Source organism: Anastrepha obliqua, chromosome 1, assembly GCF_027943255.1.
Source record: "Anastrepha obliqua isolate idAnaObli1 chromosome 1, idAnaObli1_1.0, whole genome shotgun sequence".
NCBI classification, from domain to species: Eukaryota; Metazoa; Arthropoda; class Insecta; order Diptera; family Tephritidae; genus Anastrepha; species Anastrepha obliqua.
Window position 1 is genome coordinate 77,321,351 of NC_072892.1, and position 19,794 is coordinate 77,341,144.

General features: G+C 36.2%; 1 protein-coding gene across 4 annotated transcripts in view; it reads right to left on the reverse strand.

Moving 5' to 3' along the window:
- The window catches only part of LOC129242726 (uncharacterized), a 31,482-nt gene extending 23,208 nt beyond the window's left edge, over positions 1 to 8,274 (reverse strand). Inside the window, exons 1-7 of one of the 4 annotated variants that reach the window (XM_054879529.1) lie at positions 8,089 to 8,274; positions 7,898 to 8,024; positions 7,734 to 7,844; positions 7,519 to 7,678; positions 3,060 to 3,098; positions 2,846 to 2,999; positions 2,436 to 2,786 (exon numbers count right to left, since the gene is read on the reverse strand). In XM_054879529.1, the coding sequence (XP_054735504.1) occupies positions 2,436 to 2,786; positions 2,846 to 2,999; positions 3,060 to 3,098; positions 7,519 to 7,678; positions 7,734 to 7,844; positions 7,898 to 8,024; positions 8,089 to 8,192 (1,046 nt within the window). In that variant the 5' untranslated portion in view covers positions 8,193 to 8,274. Of the gene's footprint in view, positions 1 to 2,435; positions 2,787 to 2,845; positions 3,000 to 3,059; positions 3,099 to 7,518; positions 7,679 to 7,733; positions 7,845 to 7,897; positions 8,025 to 8,088 lie in introns of those variants that run through there. The other 3 variants (XM_054879541.1, XM_054879534.1, XM_054879549.1) reach the window with 3 other exon arrangements.
- Positions 8,275 to 19,794: the final 11,520 nt, after the last annotated feature.

Below are 19,794 nucleotides of genomic sequence, written 5' to 3' on the forward strand. Positions count from 1 at the left end.
AACAAACAAACTAAATTCGTTTATCGCGGTTGTCATCGTTAGTGCACAAGCAAATGGGCATCAGCAACCACAGCGTGCTGCTACCAGACCATCGTCTCGACTGTGGGGAATCTCCAATGGTACACACAGTTTAACATGATCCAGACCAATCAGGAGATCAGCTTTAATGAATCATACGATAAGATAAATAGGGATCACCTTAATCTCGCTCGCGTATGTTGTCTACTTGAAGAAACTGCTGCTGCAACTTTAGATTCTTGTTTGTATGAACTCTGCGCAGACCATATTTACCAGCCTTGTTCTCCCTTTCTGAAATCTCCAAAGATACGATTCGAGTATTCCTCATTGCTGGTCTACCTGAGCAAAGCTCGCCGCTAGGACTTCTAAGTTTAAGCTGATGGGCCCTTTGAATTAAGTTATCCCACGTGCGATAACAATAGTACATATTTTTTTATAAATCAACACACATTTTTTACAGATCGGCAAATGCGAATAAATATGTATATTTGTTGTATTGCAATATACTTTTATATTATATAATTATAAGATGTTTGTACTATATTTTAATATAATATTTAAAGAATATTTTTGTATTATTAATAATATTTTTATATTATTATAAAAAACCACGAGTCAAAAAACTAATACTAGTGCGTTTTAACAGCCAAAAGCAACTAATGGAATCGAAGACGGCTCTGATGGTTAAACCGAAAATAGAGTCTCAGAAATATTTCGAGAGCTTTGCATTTCATGGAGCGTACTTTGAACGCGACAATATCACTTTTGAGGAATAAACTTGTATTTAGAATTTTCTGAATATATTCAGGAAACGGTTTTATCAAGGTGGTATATTTGTTAATACCTTGAAGTGTCTCAGTGATAAAGATCTCTCTGGAATAAAATACCCTGGCATAGTTTTTGATGAACGGTTTTATTTCAATAATAAATTTTACAGACCCGTCATATTCTTCTCGTCTAATGTTCTTAAGCCTGTATCTTGATGATAGACGCAGATCCGTATTGCGTATATCTTTTAATTACGACGTTAACAGTGTTGTTGTTGTTGGAACGGACTAATGTTCCGATTAAATATTCCTAAGCAATCTTTCGAAATTATCTTCAATGTTATCGTAGTAATGTGAGAACACAATATGCCAGTAATGCTCCTATTTATCGTAACATTAGGGAATTTAATGCTCTATGCCATGCTGTACCGGTTCATTATTCTCTCTCAAAGGTAGCTTTTTAAATCTCTTGAACTCCTATTTTTAATAATTTCTTATTTAAGTTTTTTTTTAATATTATAAATTATTAGCAACCGTTTTAAGTTATATTGTATTCTGTACAGTCTGTAAAGTTGATAACCCATAGACTTAATAAATAAATAAATATAATGAGGTGACATTATTTTCGCGAAAGGAAATATGCATGCGCAACCCTCCAATAAGTAGGGGAAATTAAGAGAGTGTAAAGGGACATTTCATTTTAAGGGAATCTGAAATTTCCCAGCGGGCGAAACTGCTAAACAAAAACAGCTGGTTACAATTCAAGCAAATCCGAATCTTTAACTTAGCTTTGAAAAAAGTAAATATAAAGAATTCAGATATGGGAAACGTAAGCAAATCTATTTTGGACTTCACGGAATGTGATTGCAGCTCGCACTAACACATGGGCTGAAAAGCCCCGGGCCTAACAAAGAAAACACGTTTTGTTTTCAAAATTAGCTTTATTCATCTACGTAATTTCCATCAAAAACAACGCAATCATTCCAGGGCGGTCTTGCAGAACGATTTATTATTTGCCTCAAAATAGGTCTCAGTTTCGGCGACAACCTCTTAATTCGAGACAAATTTCTTACTAGCGGCATTTGTTTAGGTTTGCGAACAGCGAGTAGTCGCTGGGAGCCAAATTTGGCGAATATGGTGTAAATGCGAGTGTTTCTGATGAAGCCGAGTCCCCATAACACTTTTCACATTTCACGGTTTTTTTTTTTTTCATAAAAGAAAATGTAAAATTAAAACACGTGATTTGTATCGACCCATTGTTTTGAAAATAACGAAAGTAGCGTCACTCTTATCACAATAACTCACGAACTAATGAATAAAATATTAGAAATTTTAACAGCTGTCTTTTTAAGGCTAGTACTAACTGAAAAAGAGGTGAATACAATAAAACTAGCGCCGTCTATGTGTTAGGCCCGGGACTTTTCAGCCCATGTGTTATGTTCGGCTCTTTTGAATTCTTTAGCACTATTATATCAATTTTATTTTCAATGTAAACAAACTACTATATTAGCTGTTCGTGAAACTTGCAAGTTTTTACTGGTTTTCTGTTCGTTGACTATTTTAAATATTTTTGTCTTTGAGATAGATCAAATTATATATTGCGATAAAATAACTAATTTTATTAAAATTACATGTAAATATATTACTTACCGAAATACTTTTCGAGAGAATACATGCTCATGTAGATGGCTTGACACTTTTATAAATAAACGATAGAGATCTTTTGCATCTAATATAAATAATATCAGATTCTTATATGCAGAGCATTCGTACTGATGAATATCTCTGTCTTTTTTAATGCAATGAAGGGAGCAATAAGTTTTATAGCGGCAATCCAAGCAGGTATACACTTTGTCACTTCTATGCAAACATAGTTCGCATTGAACTAATGGGACATTTACATTTGCACTTATTGGTTTTTCAATCAAAACGACGCTTTCTTCCAGCAAATCAGTATTCACGAAAACTCCTCCCACTTCCTTTTCCTTTTGATTAGTTTTTCTGAAATTTTAAGTATTTTATAAATATGTTATTACTTTATAATAAAAAATTAAACTTGCATATAACACGCCGAAGACATTTGCTTTATGTCTGCATTTTTATTAAATCCTTGAAATGGTTCATCTTGCAGCACAGTATGCCCACACTTAGGACCAAAGTTCTCAGAATCATGCAAATCAGATTCAAAATAAGCTATGTGATTGCCTATTTTTTCTATCAAAAAAGCATCTGGTTTATAAGACATAAACTTAACGAATTATATTTTCTTCCTACCTATTTTCGTCTTCGTCAAAGTTTCCTTTGGTAATTTATCTGTTGAATAAAAAATAAATGTATATACATATATGCATATATATAATATAATACTATATATATATAGTGGTGGTCACGAATTTAGTACTTTATGTAAAGACAACATTCTCACGGCAGTCGGTTTTACGTTACCGGAACGACCCGGATTTATATTCGGCCAAGGACAGTCATTCCAGCGACATTTCCCTTAATTGCATGGAAAAAGTTTATGCTGCTACAACATTCCAAGTAAAGAACAAGTTCCGCTATAACTAAGATTTCACTATTTCTCCTTTTCTCATAAAAAGTAGTACCAGTTAGAGCGGAACTCTAATTTTGCGGAGATAAGAAAAGTTATTTTCACGTTACTCAGTTTACCCGATTCAAATTCTGTGGTAAGTTTTTCTTTAGGTTCCTTTTATAAGCTAAGAAAAATAAATTGTTATAAATCATGACGAAAGAACCTGGTGCCATGAAGAGCAGCGACAGGTTTCTCAGAAAATAAAACTATAATATATGGAAGCACAATTCTGGAAATATGTGTGATTGTTGACGAGAATTTGACACGGGGTTATAATATCATTGAAAATAAAGGATTTTCAACATTAAGCTTTTGTCTCTGTAAATTGTCCTTATTTTCTGTAAGACATATGATAATTCGTCTACCTCTAACTGGTACTATAGTTTTAGGAGGAAAGAAAAAATATATCACACACAAATTATATATCAAATATAACTGTCCTAAACTGTCCTGTTAGGAATCATTTAGTTTGATAAATATTTTTGTATGTCAAGCGTAACGGACGTGTTTCGGACCGCTCTGCAAAAAAGTGTTTTCAAAAATTCAAATCTGGACACAATTGATGTTCGTATTGAGACAGAGACTCTTAATCAGTGGTGAAGTGGATTTTTGAAGTTTTCTGCCTCTTTCTCTCCCCCGTAAAACATATTTTCATAAGAAAGAGTTAAAATAAAAAAGTGAAAAGAAAGTTTTAAATATTAGCTGTATCATAACAATATACGCAATCCATGGATAGCAAAAGGTGCAAACTGCAAATCCATGGAGAGACGGGAATAAGGTGTGCAGGTGTATGTGCCAAAACGTATCATTCCCAATCGAAATGTTCGGGAATAGATCAATATACATTAGGAAAACTAGATGAATTTCCCAAACTTCGCTACATGTGTGATGAATGTGTGGTTTACATTAGCAACGTTGACCTTGCAATTAAGGAGGTTCAGAGTGTAGTCGAGAAGAACGGTTCACGATTGCTTGATTACAAGTTTGAATTCGAAAGTGCACTTAAAACTCATGAAAAAGAAATCAAAAGCTTACTGGAGGTTATCGAGAAAAAGTTAAGTGAAAGAATAAGTGGAATGCAATAAGCGGAAGAAGTATGCAAGCGAGGTGTGCGTGAAATGCATAAAATTCGCGAAATAACTGCAAGCTTCAACGAACAAAGTGGCAAAATATGCAGGAACTGCAGAAACCCAGAGAGGAAAATTCGAAGATATACAACGAAATCAAAGAATGGAAAAAGGCAAACATAGCAAATGATAACGGCCAAATACCGTATGCAGCAGTGTTAAAAAACAATATTGCTCTCAAAACAGTGATGCCAGACTTAAAAAAAGATGCACCATTAGTGATTAAACCGAAATCGAAGCAAAAAAGTGAAAAAACAAAATTAAACTTGATTGCAAAAGTTGATCCGGGAAACTTAAAAATCTCAAATATTGAATCCAGAAGAAACGGAGTTATAGTGATTGCAGCTGAAAATGCAAACGAAAGGGAAACAATTAAAAAAAACGATTAAAGAAAACATTAGTGAAAGCTACGATATTCAAATACCGAAGTCAATACTCCTAAGGCCAAGATTTATGATATCACTAATGGGGTATAAGCATGATGAAAAGTCATTAGTAGAGAAACTAAAAAAACAAAATAAAGTTCTAGAAAACAGTGAAATCAAATTAGTAAAAATATATGAAGTTAGAAAGGAGAGCATACTTCTTTACAACGCTATTTGGGAAATTAATCCCGAGACTTTCCCCTATGTTTTAAACTGCGAAAAAGTTAATATTGGATGGGAGCGTAGCCATAAAGCTGTCGATTGCAAAAATAAAGAAGTATGTTATAAGTGCCCTGAGCAACACAGATCAAAGGATTGTAATACAATTAGTATTCAGAAATGTATAAACTGCATACGAGCTAATGAGAAGTTACATCTTGGCGTAGACGTAAATCATCCAACTCAGTGCAAAAGATTCCCGGTATACCTCAACAAAGTTGAAATAAGGCGAAAGAATATTAGCTATTAGCAACCAAAAATAATAACATCTTATTGTTTAGTTCAATAATAAGAAATTGTATCCTTCCCTTTTTATTTATCTCTTCCTCCCATATTCTCTATTTCCGCTACTTAAACTTTCTCTTAACTCCTGTTTTAACCATACTTGCCGTCATATTCGGTTTTTAAAGGGAAACAATTGCAAAAACTAGTTGAAAATTTTTTTCTTTGCAAAAAAAAAAACTTCGAAATTTTTTCGAAATTCAATATTTCAAAAAGTGTATTTTTTTTTAACTTTTTCCAAATCAAGAGGTCACCTCAAGCTTCAATTGAGCTGAATGCCCAGTAGCTAAAATGAGATGCTTTTGAGTAAAAAACCTGTTTCGCACTTTTTGTTTTTTGCAAAATTGTTTCTACATGAAGTCGCTCGTGTAAGTAATGGCGATCATTTTGAACCCAGAATCATTAAAATCGGTTCATTTTTGACTAAGTTATGAGCATTAAAAAAAAATGTCTTATATAATTAAAAAAATCGATTTTGAGCCGAAAAACAAAATTGCCGATAACTCTTGAAAAAAAATTTTTTCGGGCGAACAAAAAAATAGGTGTCTCATTATTTTGACCAGAAAGCAAAATATTTGAGTTACATCGAAATCGAAGAACATGACACGACAGTATTTAGACAGTCAATAAACGACATTCACCGGGAGACCGTCACCACCTTCTTAAACTCCCGTCCTGTGAATGCCGTAATCGGAGTCCAACTCCCACCTATAGCAGATGAAGAGCTCCAGCTTCCTCGTGAGACACGTGTAACACTGGCACACTTACCTTCTGGATATTGTAGCAGGTTAAACTCTTACTTATCCAGAATCGACCCCGACATACCAAACATATGTCCGGCATGTGAAGGCACCCCGCAAGGCACTAACCACCTTTTCACATGCCCCCTAAAACCGTCTCATCTAACACCCCTCTCCTTCTGGACCCATCCCGGCGAAACAGCATGTTTCCTGGGCCTACCTCTATAACCTGCTCGAAGAAAATGACAGGTGATATACCCGACACTGGCCGGGCTACTATTACTGTTAACAAACAAACATGACCCGAATAGCCCGGTTGAATTGAAATGGAAAGCATCACCTACGACTGTCTAGTCGATGATACACAAATTCCGACGGTTAACAACCCTAAAATTTTGGGAGTTACCTTTGACAGCTTGCTCTCCTTCTCAGCGCACACAACCGCTATTGCAACTAAAGTACAGAAATGCAACAAGGTTCTCAAGTCGCTCGCCGGCAGCTCTTCGGGCAAAGACAAGGAAATGTTGCTGCCGACTTTTAAAGCAATAGGCCGACCGGTTCTAAACTATGCTGCGCTTGTCTGGTCGCCTGGAACCAGTGATTCGCAGGCCCAAATGCTGCCTGTTAAAGAGCATAACAAACTGCTCAGTAAGCAGTTTCTGCTAGGGTGTTACCGCAGGCCTCACCCATGCAGACACCTGCTCGAGCCTGAGCCACCTCCCAGGCACATCAGGAGGCATTTCCTCAACTACGCGGACGAGATCTCAGACAAAACAAATAGGCAGTTACTGGATCGGACAGTGTACAGGCAGGCCATAAACAACATTCATCGGGAGACTCTCACCACGTTCTGAAGCTCCCGACCCCCGAATGCCGTTATACGAGTCCAACCATCACCAATCGCAGACGAAGAGCTCCAACTTACCCGAGAGTCCCGCGTAACCTTGGCAAAATTACGTTCTGGATATTGTAGCAGGTTAAACTCCTACTTATCCAGAATCGACCCCGACATACTAAACATAGGTCCAGCATGTGAAGGCACCCCGCATGACACTAACCACCTTTTCACATGCCCTATTAAATCCACTCATCTGACACCCCTCTCCCTCTGGACCCAACCCGTCGAAACAGCTAGTTCCCTGGGCCTACCGTTGGATGAGCTAGACGAAGACGACCGGTGATTACGCTACACTGACAGGGCAAAGGTACTTCTACAACAACAACAGTCTAGTCTACGTTTTCGGATTGAACCGAAACAAATACTGCTCTTTCACCAGCATTCCCAAAATGTGTACACATAATGATTTACAATATTATGCTACAACAAAATCCAACTATAGTACTAACCTTTATATTTCTTAAAATGACGCAAATGTATCCTTGCTCTATCAAATTGCCTCATCAAATAATAACATACAGTAAGATTTCCATGCAATTCATACAACTCTTCATAACTATCGTCTCGTGTATTCAAATATAGAAACATTGTATAGTCATTTACAGCACTCTGCAACGGAAGATTTCATACAAATTCTTATAGTCTCGAAAACTTATAACTTTACCTGTAAGTGGTACCGTTGAAGATTCAAGTCGCCTCGAATTTTTAAGGCTTGTGAAAGGGAATCACAATCTCTTGGCAAACGTAATATTATGTTATTCAGTATCCGTAGTGCCTGATATTAAAAATTTACATTTCTGAATCATAACGATATTTCATCATCCTTACCCCTAACAAATTACCATTATGAATCATTTCACTGGCAAACGCAACCTGATCCGCTGCTAACATATGATTGCGGTCAAAGAACTCGTTTGCTTCACGATCCAAGATAGACAAAAACTCATCACTCTCTCTGAAATATTTTCCATCAAATATTAGTGCAATTATTTACAAAACGTAAAATAGTTTGCAATTACTCAATATTACAAGCATTTACTGTATTTTCAAACAACAAATAGTCTGGTTCGCTTCGATTCCAGGATACTGAAGGCGCAGGTAGCAAAAGTGGTATGCGATGCATTTTTTGTGACTATATTAATATTTCGATAACTGGCCAACTAATTTATATAATTAACTTCAAAATAGAATCCAACGGACTTTCAAATAACGGGATAATAAATATTTCCACCAAACGATCGTTGGCCCTATCGATAGTAAAAAAAAATTGTTTTAATCGATTTTTAGTGCCATCAATTATTTTACGCCTAAAATAGAGGTACCACATCTTAAACCAAGGCGAATTTATTAATACATTCACATATAAGATGATGATCTACTTTTTTGAGCTTAACTCTCAATCCGTAATTAAAAAACGAGATTTCCCATACAAAATTTCGCCCCCAAAATCTGAGATTATAAAATAATCCTAGATAATAACCATTCTTTTTGACACACAACCCTGTGTTTTCTGTGTAATAGGTCATTATTTTTACGCGTGTGAAGAAAAACGTCATAGTAAAAACTAAAATGGTTGCCGGCAAAGATAACCAATTTGTAGACCTAATTCTAATAAAATGTTTGTTAGGTATTATTAACTATGCATTCATATGTATATGTGTTCTTATAATACGTTCATATATAAGTAGATGATCTACTTTTTCGCGCTTAACTCAAAATCCATAATTAAAAAGCGCGATTTCCCATACAAAATTTCTCTCCCAAAATCTGAGATTATAAAATAATCCTAGATAATGATCATACTTTTGGACATACAATCCTGTGTTTTCTGTGTTATCGATAATTATTATTACGAATGTGAAGAGAAACATAAAAAAAAAAACCAAATGAAATGGACGCCGGCAAAGAAAAGAGATTTGTAGATATAATTTTAGTTAAATGTTTGTTATATATTATTAATTATACATTCATATTACAGAACAAAGCGTGTGACCACAAACGCTTTGACCTCTTATTACTTATTATAAAGTGTAATATCGAATTTCGAATGCGTATTGCTGCCATAATTTATTGAATCCTCAGTAAACGTCGGATACGGATTTCTGCCAACTGTTTATTATTACCAGCTGATTGCGCCATTAAATTAGCTATTCTTTCTCCTTGTATTTTCTTCAGATCGTTTGTAATAATTAAAGAAACCAAAAACACCGAAATATTCCACCAAAATAATTTCTATAAAGAAAAACCTCTCAAAGCAGTATTGACAGCTGATTGTCAATTTTGCAGGTAGTCTGCCATATGTGAACGGGTAGATTAATTTGGTGGATTTATAGGTGATTAATGCATATGTGAACGTATTATTAGACGCTTTTGCCTTTATTGCTTATTATAAAATATAATATCGCATTCCGAATGCGTATTTTTTGAAACCTCAGTAAACGCCGTTTACGGATTCCTCCAACTGTTTATTATTAGCAGCCAATTGCGCAATTAAATTAGCTATTCCTTCTCTTTTTCTTTTCTTCATATCGTTAATAATAACAATTAAACAAACAAAAAACACCAAAATATTCCACCTATATAATTTCATTATTCATTTTCTTTTCAAACTAAACCTTTCACAATAGTATTGACAGCTGATTGTCAATTTTGCAGGTAATCTGCCTTATGTGAACCGATAGACTAATTTTCTGGATTTATTGGTAATTAATGCATATGTGAACGTATTTTTACTTGAACAACTACAAACTACTACAAAATGAGGTGCTAAAACAAAAATATGAATACCAGTATAAAGAAATTATTATAGTTGTTAAGAACATATATATATGCAAAGGAAATATTTAGTATGATATAATGCAACACGATTTGAAAAAACTGGATATTAAGTGGGAGAGGTATATCCCCATCTTAAAACTGAAAACCGTACCTTCCGGAGGCTTATAGTTTCTAAGTAATTTATTGTTGAAGTTGTATAATTTAACGAAAAGTTGGTATTGCCAGGACCTAAAATAAGAACGAGACGTATGCAGAGACGTTCACTGGAAGGATGCTTGTAAATCTGCAATATTTTTTATTTTAGTTTAGAATTAAAAAAAAAAACGTTGCAGAAGAAAAGTGGAATGAAAACTACGCCATCCACAGTATTTTTGCGTAGAACTCCTTTCCATCGACCGCGCTTCAAAAAAAAATAATAATCATCCTTTCCACGTTAAAAACATTGAACTAAAAATTAAAACGTCATATGCGTATGTGCAGTAAGGAGGTACTCCCACATTTTTATGCATTTTAATTTTCATTTGCAGGCATACGGCAACACAATACTGTTATCAATGACAATGAATTGTTATTCTCGTTTAAAATTGGAAAGTGATAATATTAATAAATGCATTCACCTTTAATTTTCATAAAAATATTTCGAATATAATTATAAAAATTAGTAAAAATGTGCGTGTGGCTGTATATTTTATGAATTTAAATGAAGAAGAGAAAAAATATATTGTATTATAATGTGCCAAACTATAGTGAAGTTCCCGGAGATACTTTGAAGGCAAATAATTGAAAAACTATTATTTCGGGAGTATTGGGAGTTATAAAGGTTGTTCCTAAGCCACTCCCTAACATCTCCACCAAGTTTCATTAAATAAGTCATAATACTTTGCCTAAAATTATCCATGTCGCATTATATAATACTAAACCCGAAACAAGCGAAGGTGAAGGCACACAAAATAATCAGTCATAGCTTCAGCGCGTGAACGTGTAAGCATATTGTGGTATAGTGATTACATAATGCAAGCAAGTTGTTGCCATTAGAGTGTTGTTTTTATTTATAAATCAAGTGTTCGAACTCAGGAGAATTATAAAGAGACGTTTTATGTTGAGAAAAACTTTACAATTGGTGTCAGTAGTGGGATTGTTGGATAAAGTCCAAATGTCCACAGATATTACAAATGTCGCCGCAAGTATCGTCACAAATCTCATCGCAGATCTCACAAATGTCAGCAGAGCTGTCGTCACAAATAAATGCGCAACTGAAAATCCACATTACGGGAGTGACCGCAGAAAACAAATTTCCCAGATGGAACTAGCAAATCAAAGCTAGAGGACTAATAAGTCCCTGCAAGAATATGCGACAGAGATCGAGTGTTTAGCGCATTTGATCTACGCGAAGCAAACTGCAAGCTTCGTAAAAAATATGAAGTGTCAGGCATTCATAAGAGATATACGGATACGGATGTGGATACGATGAAACGTTTGCTGAAACAGGGTCTTTTGCACTGGCACCAGGAAACAGCAGCTCTCTTGATTTAACTTTGGATTTGGGTAAAAAGGTCATCGCCAAAATCTAAAACAGTCATATGGGTTAATGTGGAAAGGCGCTGTGGAACAAGTTAAGTGTGGGTCGTAGAAGCCGCTGAAGAAACGGCAAATAAAATCGTGTAAAAGAACACTGGTAAAAACGGGATAATATACACGGGTTCCAGCAATGGTGGTGCGCGATTTCAAGGTTTTCTAGAGAAAGGAGTTGTGATTCGAAAATTTCGGGAAGTAGAAGCCATAGTAAACTGCGGCAGACCTCAACAGAGAATCGAAGAGTTCTAGGAAGGAAGAAGAGAACCTGCCGACTTCATAAGGAGCTGGTTGCATGAAGTAAGAGGGATAGAGAAGAAGAAATACATATAAGATAATTTTGAAGAAACACGGCTCCATATTCAATGGTGATTGTTGAAAAGTTGGAAAAACTCCGTATGAAACATCAAATAGACACGCAAGGAGATGTAAAGCCAATTCGTCAAGTTCAATGCCGAGTTCTATTAGTAAAGCGCGAGGAAGCAAATGAGATAATCCAAGACATTGAATTTGGTATGAATAATCCCGTAGTTGAGCCATTAATAAGCCTGTGAAGCTCGCCGGCAGATTTTTATGTGGATTAAAATAAGCTAAATTAAGTCACAAACCGGACAGCCCATTACTCTTTATCCGATGCGAAATGGTTTTCCACAAGTGGTTACTGGCAGGTGGAAACTGAGGATTACGATCGTGCGAAGACAGTCTTTAGCATAGAAGATGGGTCGTGGCAGTTTTCCGTGTTTTTTTTTATTACTTTTCTCTCTGTGATGCCATTCGAATTATGCTCCGGTAACCTTTGAGCGTCTCATGGAGCATGTGCTGGAGGAAAACGTGTTTAGTTTATCTGAATGACATCACCATTATGGGTAAAAGATGCAGCGACCATCTGAGAAATTTAAAAGAAGCCCTTCAGCGCATTTTTTCTGCGGGACTACGATTTTTTTTTTTTTTGGCGGTTAGGTTGGGTTAAAAATGCCTTCGCACCATATAGTAACCGTCGCTACTACGTGTGTGGTGATTCGAGGTAGAGGGCCAAGACGGCGCCCTAAGAAGGACACTTACTTACTCACCCTGCGTCCAGGGTCACATGTTTTGAGAAACCTCCATACCGCGCTTCTTTTTTCGGATAATATCCTCCACAAAATTTGCGACGGCATTCTATTTTTCTTCGTATATCATAATTTTCTCGATAATTTCTTCAGGTGTAAATACACCAATAGCTCGTTGCAGACCTGTTCTCTCTACGATCCACCTCTCGCATTTAAAGAAGGTTTGCTCCGCATCATCATACTCAGTATCTCCATATATGCAGTTTGGTTGGCTCACTTTTCCCATTCGCTATAGATACTTGCGAAAGGACTCATGTTCCGACAAAAACTGTGTGAGGTAATAGGTAACCTCACCGTGCTTTCTTTCTACCCACTTTTTAAGATCGGGTATTAGTATCGTTGTCCATCTACCATACCGTTCAGAGTTCCATCTTGCCTGCCAAAGTGTGAGCGTTTGAACTCTAATATCGGAGAAGCGTGGTACTGGGATTCCTGTATTTTTTGCCTCCCATCTCCGTTTGCGCTCTTGTGCTAGAATATCTATAGGGATGGTTCCACTGAAAACTAACACCGCTGCTTTAGATACTGTTCTGTATGACGAAGCAACTCTGAGAGCGCAGGTGCGTTGCACAGATTGCAGAGTTCTCCGCCGGCATTGCACCATCCGTTGCACCACATCCGTATACGAGAATCGAGTTCGCCGTGTCCATTAAATGTTTTCGGTTGTTCTGCGTTGGACCTCCAAGGTTTGCCATGAGCTTACTTAACATGCCGCTTACTTTGGCAGCTCCTGTGGCAGCATGGTTTATATGCCCCCAGTAAGTTAGCCTTGTGTCTAATTGCACTCCTAGGTACTTGACCATTCTTTTTGTCGCAAACGTATTATTATTAAATGAAAAATTGTTGTTTCGCACACTCCCCGAAAAAAAAGTAAACAAAAAATATTCCTAAAAATGCTTAAGAGTTTTTCAGTTTCCGAGCAGGGACCTGACTGCGTGAAATTAAAAAAATGATCAATTTGTGAAATAGCTTTGTGAACATAAACAAATGAATACGGAAATTATTTCCATATACAAAAAACATTAAACATATGTTATAATATAATAAATATATATAACAATAATACATACGTACGTGCTAATTTATGCTGTATTAATTATACATAAATATACATACATATATACGTGATAAGTAATATGGCAACAACAATTGCATGCGCGTATTCTTTACAAGCCCGTTTTCGCGTCGAGTGCAGTGACTAAATTAAACAAATAAACAAACGAAAAATAAGACAAAACAAGCACACATTGACATAATTTATACATGTGTATATACACATAAGAGGCGGTGGAAAAGAGAAACGCAAGAACAAAATTAGAATTTGTGTTAAAGTGAACTGCACTTAAAAAATAAATTAAAAATAAAAGAAAATACATACTGCCAGCGGTTCAAACACATTAGCGGTGCATATAAGAACGGCCACAGTGGTACATATAAGTTTTCGCCCAATTGTAACACAAATTGTAAAGGTAAGTTGCCCCTTTCAATAAAAAAACTGTGAGCCGTAAAATACAAAAAAATACATAAAACACGTTCTAAGTGCCGCATTAAAACCAAAAATTGGTTGCCGATGAAAATGCAATTTTTAAACAAAACAAAAACAGTGCAGTTCATCGTTGCTTATTTGCTGTTCGTCGCCCTCATGTCTATCATTGTCCGCTGTCGCAGTTACCGCGGATAGCTGCTACTCTGCTCATTGCTACTACTCTCATCGCTGTCACCGTCGCTGCTTCTGCTGCTCCGGCATCGCCCGCTGTTGCTGTTATTTGTGCCGACGAACGAGGATAGATAATCGTAGAGAAATCAGTCGCAAGCAGTAAACGAAGCACCGTCTTCCTTCTTACATTTATTATAGAATGAAATCTATTTTTATAAAAAAATAGTTTAAATTAAGAAAATAAATAAATAAATAGTCAAAGAAGCAATGTCTTCCTTCTTACATATAAACCCACAACGACTTTACTTAACACTTCCAATGTGGTTGGAGATGAATAGTTGCTCAATTTTATTTCACCATTATTTATTGCGTCTGTTAAATGTGATTCTGTAATACAAATAAAATCAAATTTTGTTTCAAAAATGATAGCTTCTAGCTGGTTATATTTTTCGCAGCCCAAGCCCGAAGCCAAGTACCAGCATTTCATTAACGACTTAGGCTACTATTATTGTATTCTGTTAGATTTTTTTGAAGAGTTTGGTAATTAGAACCTCTACAGTCATGGTTCACTTAGAGTTCGGCTAAAATTTTTCTTTTGTTTTAACACAATTTACACATTTCAGAGATTCGTTCGTGCATTCATGGAATGTGTGTCCCCAGTCTCCGCATTTGGCATATATTTGCTTTTTTTTCTTTGCAAACAGCGGGTTTATGATTGAGTCCCCAGCACTTGTAGCCCCTCAATATATTGCAGTTTTCATATCCAGTACACCTGTCCTATTCGATGTTCAACTACTTTGTTCACAATACATGTTTTTGTAGGATTTATAGACCTTCACACTTTGTACTTAATTAATCTCTAGATTATTTTGTTTTTTTTTTTATAGCTTGCGCTACTTATTAACTATTTAGATTTTCACTCAATCCACATATCAATATCTTTGGTTTTCTCATTTTTGGCAGGTGGATGTCATACTTGTGACCCACTTTTTCTTTAATATCATTTACCAGTATTTTTCTCGCTTCTTTACTCTGGCACCTTATTGCTACTGCACTGTTTTGTCTATTCATACGGGTCCGGCACTCGAAGTGTAACCAACTTCAGACCGCTCGCGCAGCTGACGCACGGGCATAAGCCTTCTGTTAGTTGGCTATATGACAGTCCAGAGTATTGTTTACAAGCATACGGAAGCATTTTGCACAGAGCAAACGCGAAAAAAGAAACTCAGTAACGGATTTCAAGCGTAATGTTGTGATTGCATTATATTTGGCTGGAAAATCACAACCAGGGATCTCACGAACAATCTCGATCACCTTAAAGTAAATAAAGTTTTTGCTTATCACACCATTACTTGTTACAATGGTACTGGTAACATCGTGAAATGTCATGAAGGTGATCATCAAAAGACTAAAACGTCACGTGAAACGGTTCAAAAGTGAAGAAGCGATTTGAGCGATATCCCCGACGAAGTGCCAATCAAATAGCGAAAGAAGTGAAAATATCTGATCCGCCGCATACTGAAAACTGATTTCAAAGTCAAGCCGTACAAGGCGCATAATCTCACACCAAAGCAGCAACGAGTCAAACTTGAGAGAGCGAAGGAGTTGCTTCGCTTGGCCGAAAGCGGTCAATTTCCGAACATTGTGATTTCAAAACGATAGGGTTTATTTGACCATCGATTGACCACCAGAAGGCAGCACCCGACACAGGTATTGCTTTGGGCCGCCGTAACCGCAGATGGGCGCTCTCCAATCGTTTTCATCGAGCCTGGTGTTAAGGTAAATGCGAAATATTATCGGGAAAGTATTCTGAAGGTTGCTTTGAAGCCGTGGGTAGACAAACATTTTGGTTGCAGACCATGGACGTTTCAACAGGACTCGGCACCGTCTCAACAGTTAAATTAAGTTTAGTATAAAAAGTAATACATATTTTTTGTAAACACGCTTTGCTTACAAGGAAAAGATTTAATTTTTTCGTTAATTTGTGGAAATATTTTCGTTGTGCTACTGTGGTTGCTCATATTTTCATGACTTGACCCCTGTCAGCTATTTTCCGGGTGTCCTCAAAAAAACAATGCCATTCAATCCAATGGAGTTAGAGTGTCCACTTCACATTTTGAACTCAAATAGCTAGAAGCTTGTGAAATTTCAGTCAAAAATAAAAAAAATCGACGAGGAGGACACAGCTCGTGGGAAGTTAGAGGACCTATAGTGGAAACCAAGTTCGTCACAAAATCTATTTTGGCGAGAAATAAATCGTCAATCGCCAAAACATTGCTTATTGCACCTCACATCTCATGGCCACCTAAATTTAAAAGGGAATATTCGGAAATTTTAAAACTTTATGAGTCTGTTTGAGAGTTTAGTGCACAACGATGCTATAATCCCGTAATGAGTTATTGCGTTATGCGAGATTGTGAGGTAGCATTAAATACACGCTACCAACATCTATCCCCCGATGAAGCCTCAAGATTAAAGCTGTCAATCAGTCAAAGCATACATAACCCCCATCTGCGAGCGGAAGAACAAAATCAGATTTATTGATTTATTGAAAAAAAAAACAACATCTATCATCTTTAATAAATTCAGGGCAAAGTGTGTTAACAAAGTTAAATAAACATATGACATTTAATTCTTCTGTATGTTTATTTATTGCTTAACACTTTTTTTACTAGGTTTTTTCAATAAAACAATTTTATTTTGAAATTATAAAATAGTTAAATTTAAAATAATAAGGGAGAGTTACAGGCACGTAAACTGCTGCGTCCTTAACAAAGGAAAACTGTCGAACCCTTTTCACGTGCTAAGTGGTGTCCGACAAGGCTGCATTCTGTCACCAATTCTCTTTCTTCTTGTTATTGAACACGTCATAAGCGCTGCCTTTAGCAACAAAAACCAACAGAGGGACATCCAATGGCAGATAAACAACACATTCCTGAGACACCTGGCATACGCTTATGACATCTGTTTGTTCGATTATAAACTGTGTGGCCTCAAATTGCTGACACAAGCCATGCAGGAGAAGTTGAAATCAACCGGTCTAAAAGTTAACGTCTGAAAAATGAAAGCGCTGCACCTCAATGGCACCGTATCGGAACCACTGATAGTGGGTGTACAACAGTTCGAAACCGTTAACAAATTCTGCTACCATGGTTATATGGTCATCGCGGATGGCGGTCCTAAGGTGGATTCGCTAAGCTAAATCATCTTTCGACATCCTCGCTCTATTGTGGCAAAACAACAGTATCAACCTTCACACCAAGCTGCGCATCTTAAACTCCATTCTACTATATGGTTGCATCACCTGGAAAGTAACTGCGAAGATCACGAAACGCCTGCAAAAGTTCATAAATCGCTGCCTCCGTCGGATTTTGCGAATGAATTATCTCACATTATCGTAAAGCCAAATAAGATTCCTAGCACAAAACCGTAACCGTTGGCAAAGAGGAGTGGCTGACACCCTAGCTCCAAATAAGAGTTAAAGCATCACATATGTATATAAATATAAATTTCAAAACAGTTATTTGAAAAAATAAATAAAAATAATGCCGGTCACTCTTTGAAGTAATTATAACGTGTATTTGCAGCAAAATATTTGAAAAAGTCGAAGTCGCTCATATATCAATAGGTCCACGGTGTACCGAAGTTAAAAACATTTCCAAAGATCAGAAGATCATTGATTTGTTTGTGACTAAGCCAAACTTATCGTTACGTGAATCTGAAGCAGTTTTGAGGAAAAGTGTACGATTCGAGGACTTTTACGTGCAGAAGACCTCACATTCCGGAGCACATTGAAAAACCGCTGCTCTCATTATCACACATTTAAAAATTTGTAAATCAATTGCATGGGCTAAGGCAAATTCAGAACGCAATTGGGCAAACGTAATATTCAGGTATGAATCTTCCATTTGGGCGTTGGGTAGTTGCATACGGCGAACCTGGTGTACTGCTGATAATCGTACGCTTCAACAAACTCTTATCACCTCCATGAACCTTAACTGGGGCTGTTTCTAATAAAAAGAATTTAACCGTGTATTTGAATGCAATTTTAATGAATAAAATTAACCAAAAAGCTGTGAAGATTTTTGGAAGAACTAGTCAAACTTGGATTTTACAAGAAGACCGAAGGTGTGTAGAGTGAAAACCACAAAATGGGATTGAAATGTTGGATTGAGCTTCACAGTCGCCTGATGCCAACCGCATTGAAAATGTTTAGCGGTTACACTTCTATTAGACAGACTGTACATATGCAAAGCAAATGGCTTTTGATACCTTATTTATATATATATGTATATACATATATAATTGGCGCGTACACCCTTTCCATTCCAATTCCACCATTATTATCAAACAATTTGTAGCTTGCAACATTGTCAGTTTCTTATATTTTACTTTGGCAATTTCAAAAAGAAAGAAAAAACGTGTATTTTTTCAAATATTATTTGAGAAAAGTGGCACTTAGCATTTTGTGCAATTTGTTTGCTGTTGTTGTTGAGTTGCATACTGTACAATTTGTTGCAAAACATGGGCTGCCGAAGGGCTCTATTTGGTGGTGTGACACTCCCTCACACTTCAAGAGTATGTTAACTCCATACTTCGCAAATGGATTCTTGTTTAGGTAATATGCTTTCCAATCGTCGGCGGTTAAATAAAAAGACAATCCCCATGGCATTGGATGCACTCCAGTCATCAGATAGCGTTTAAAGTTTTGCAGTCTCAAATAGACGGATTAATACAAACAAGACATTTCAAATACGGATGTATAAGTCGATCAAGACTCTAAAATACCACTTAGCTAAGTAATATAAGTCCTTGAATATAATATATATGTTTATGTATATAATAAATAGAAGCAAAAACAAAATAAAAATAAAAATAGAACATGCGTTTTATTCAATTACACATTTAAACCACGTATGTGTAATGCAACCTAATAAGAAAAGCCACTTGTATGATACCATGAGCATTTTTCTGATTGTAAAAGAAAAAACGTATTTTTCCAGTTTCGAAATTTCAAGCTCACCGAAATACAAAACCTTAGGTAGAGTGTGAGGGATATTGAAACATACTCGTACAACGCAAGTTTGAAGTGTCAAGAGATTGAATTCGACCAACTGAAAGAAAATAAGTTATAGTTGTTTTGGGAGTGTCAATTGCGGAAGCTAATATTGCCTGGATAGAACATGCATTGGAGTTGGTAAGACATGCCCAACACAATTGTGTTCCATGCAGCAGGATCAAGAAACATTTACTTCCGCTAGCCTGTCCAAAAAAGCTGCATGAATTCGAAAGGATACTTTAAGCATTCAATGGTGAGATAATTTCTCTCAGTAATTATAATTAATAATTATTAATCCTTAGCCACGAAGCTGAACTTCCAATTGATGTAAAAATCGTTTTTCAAGTTTTTCAATGCATTTCCGCATTGCATTAAACGAATTTTGCACATTATATTCCTTTATCATGACTATTTTTTGTTCTTTCCCACAAAATAGACACAAATCTATTGCGAGATTAGATTCTCAAAATGTTCCTCGTAAATATTCCCAGTTATTTTTAACATATCATGGCAGCCAAATCTGTACCAAATTCAATGGTTTGACAAATTT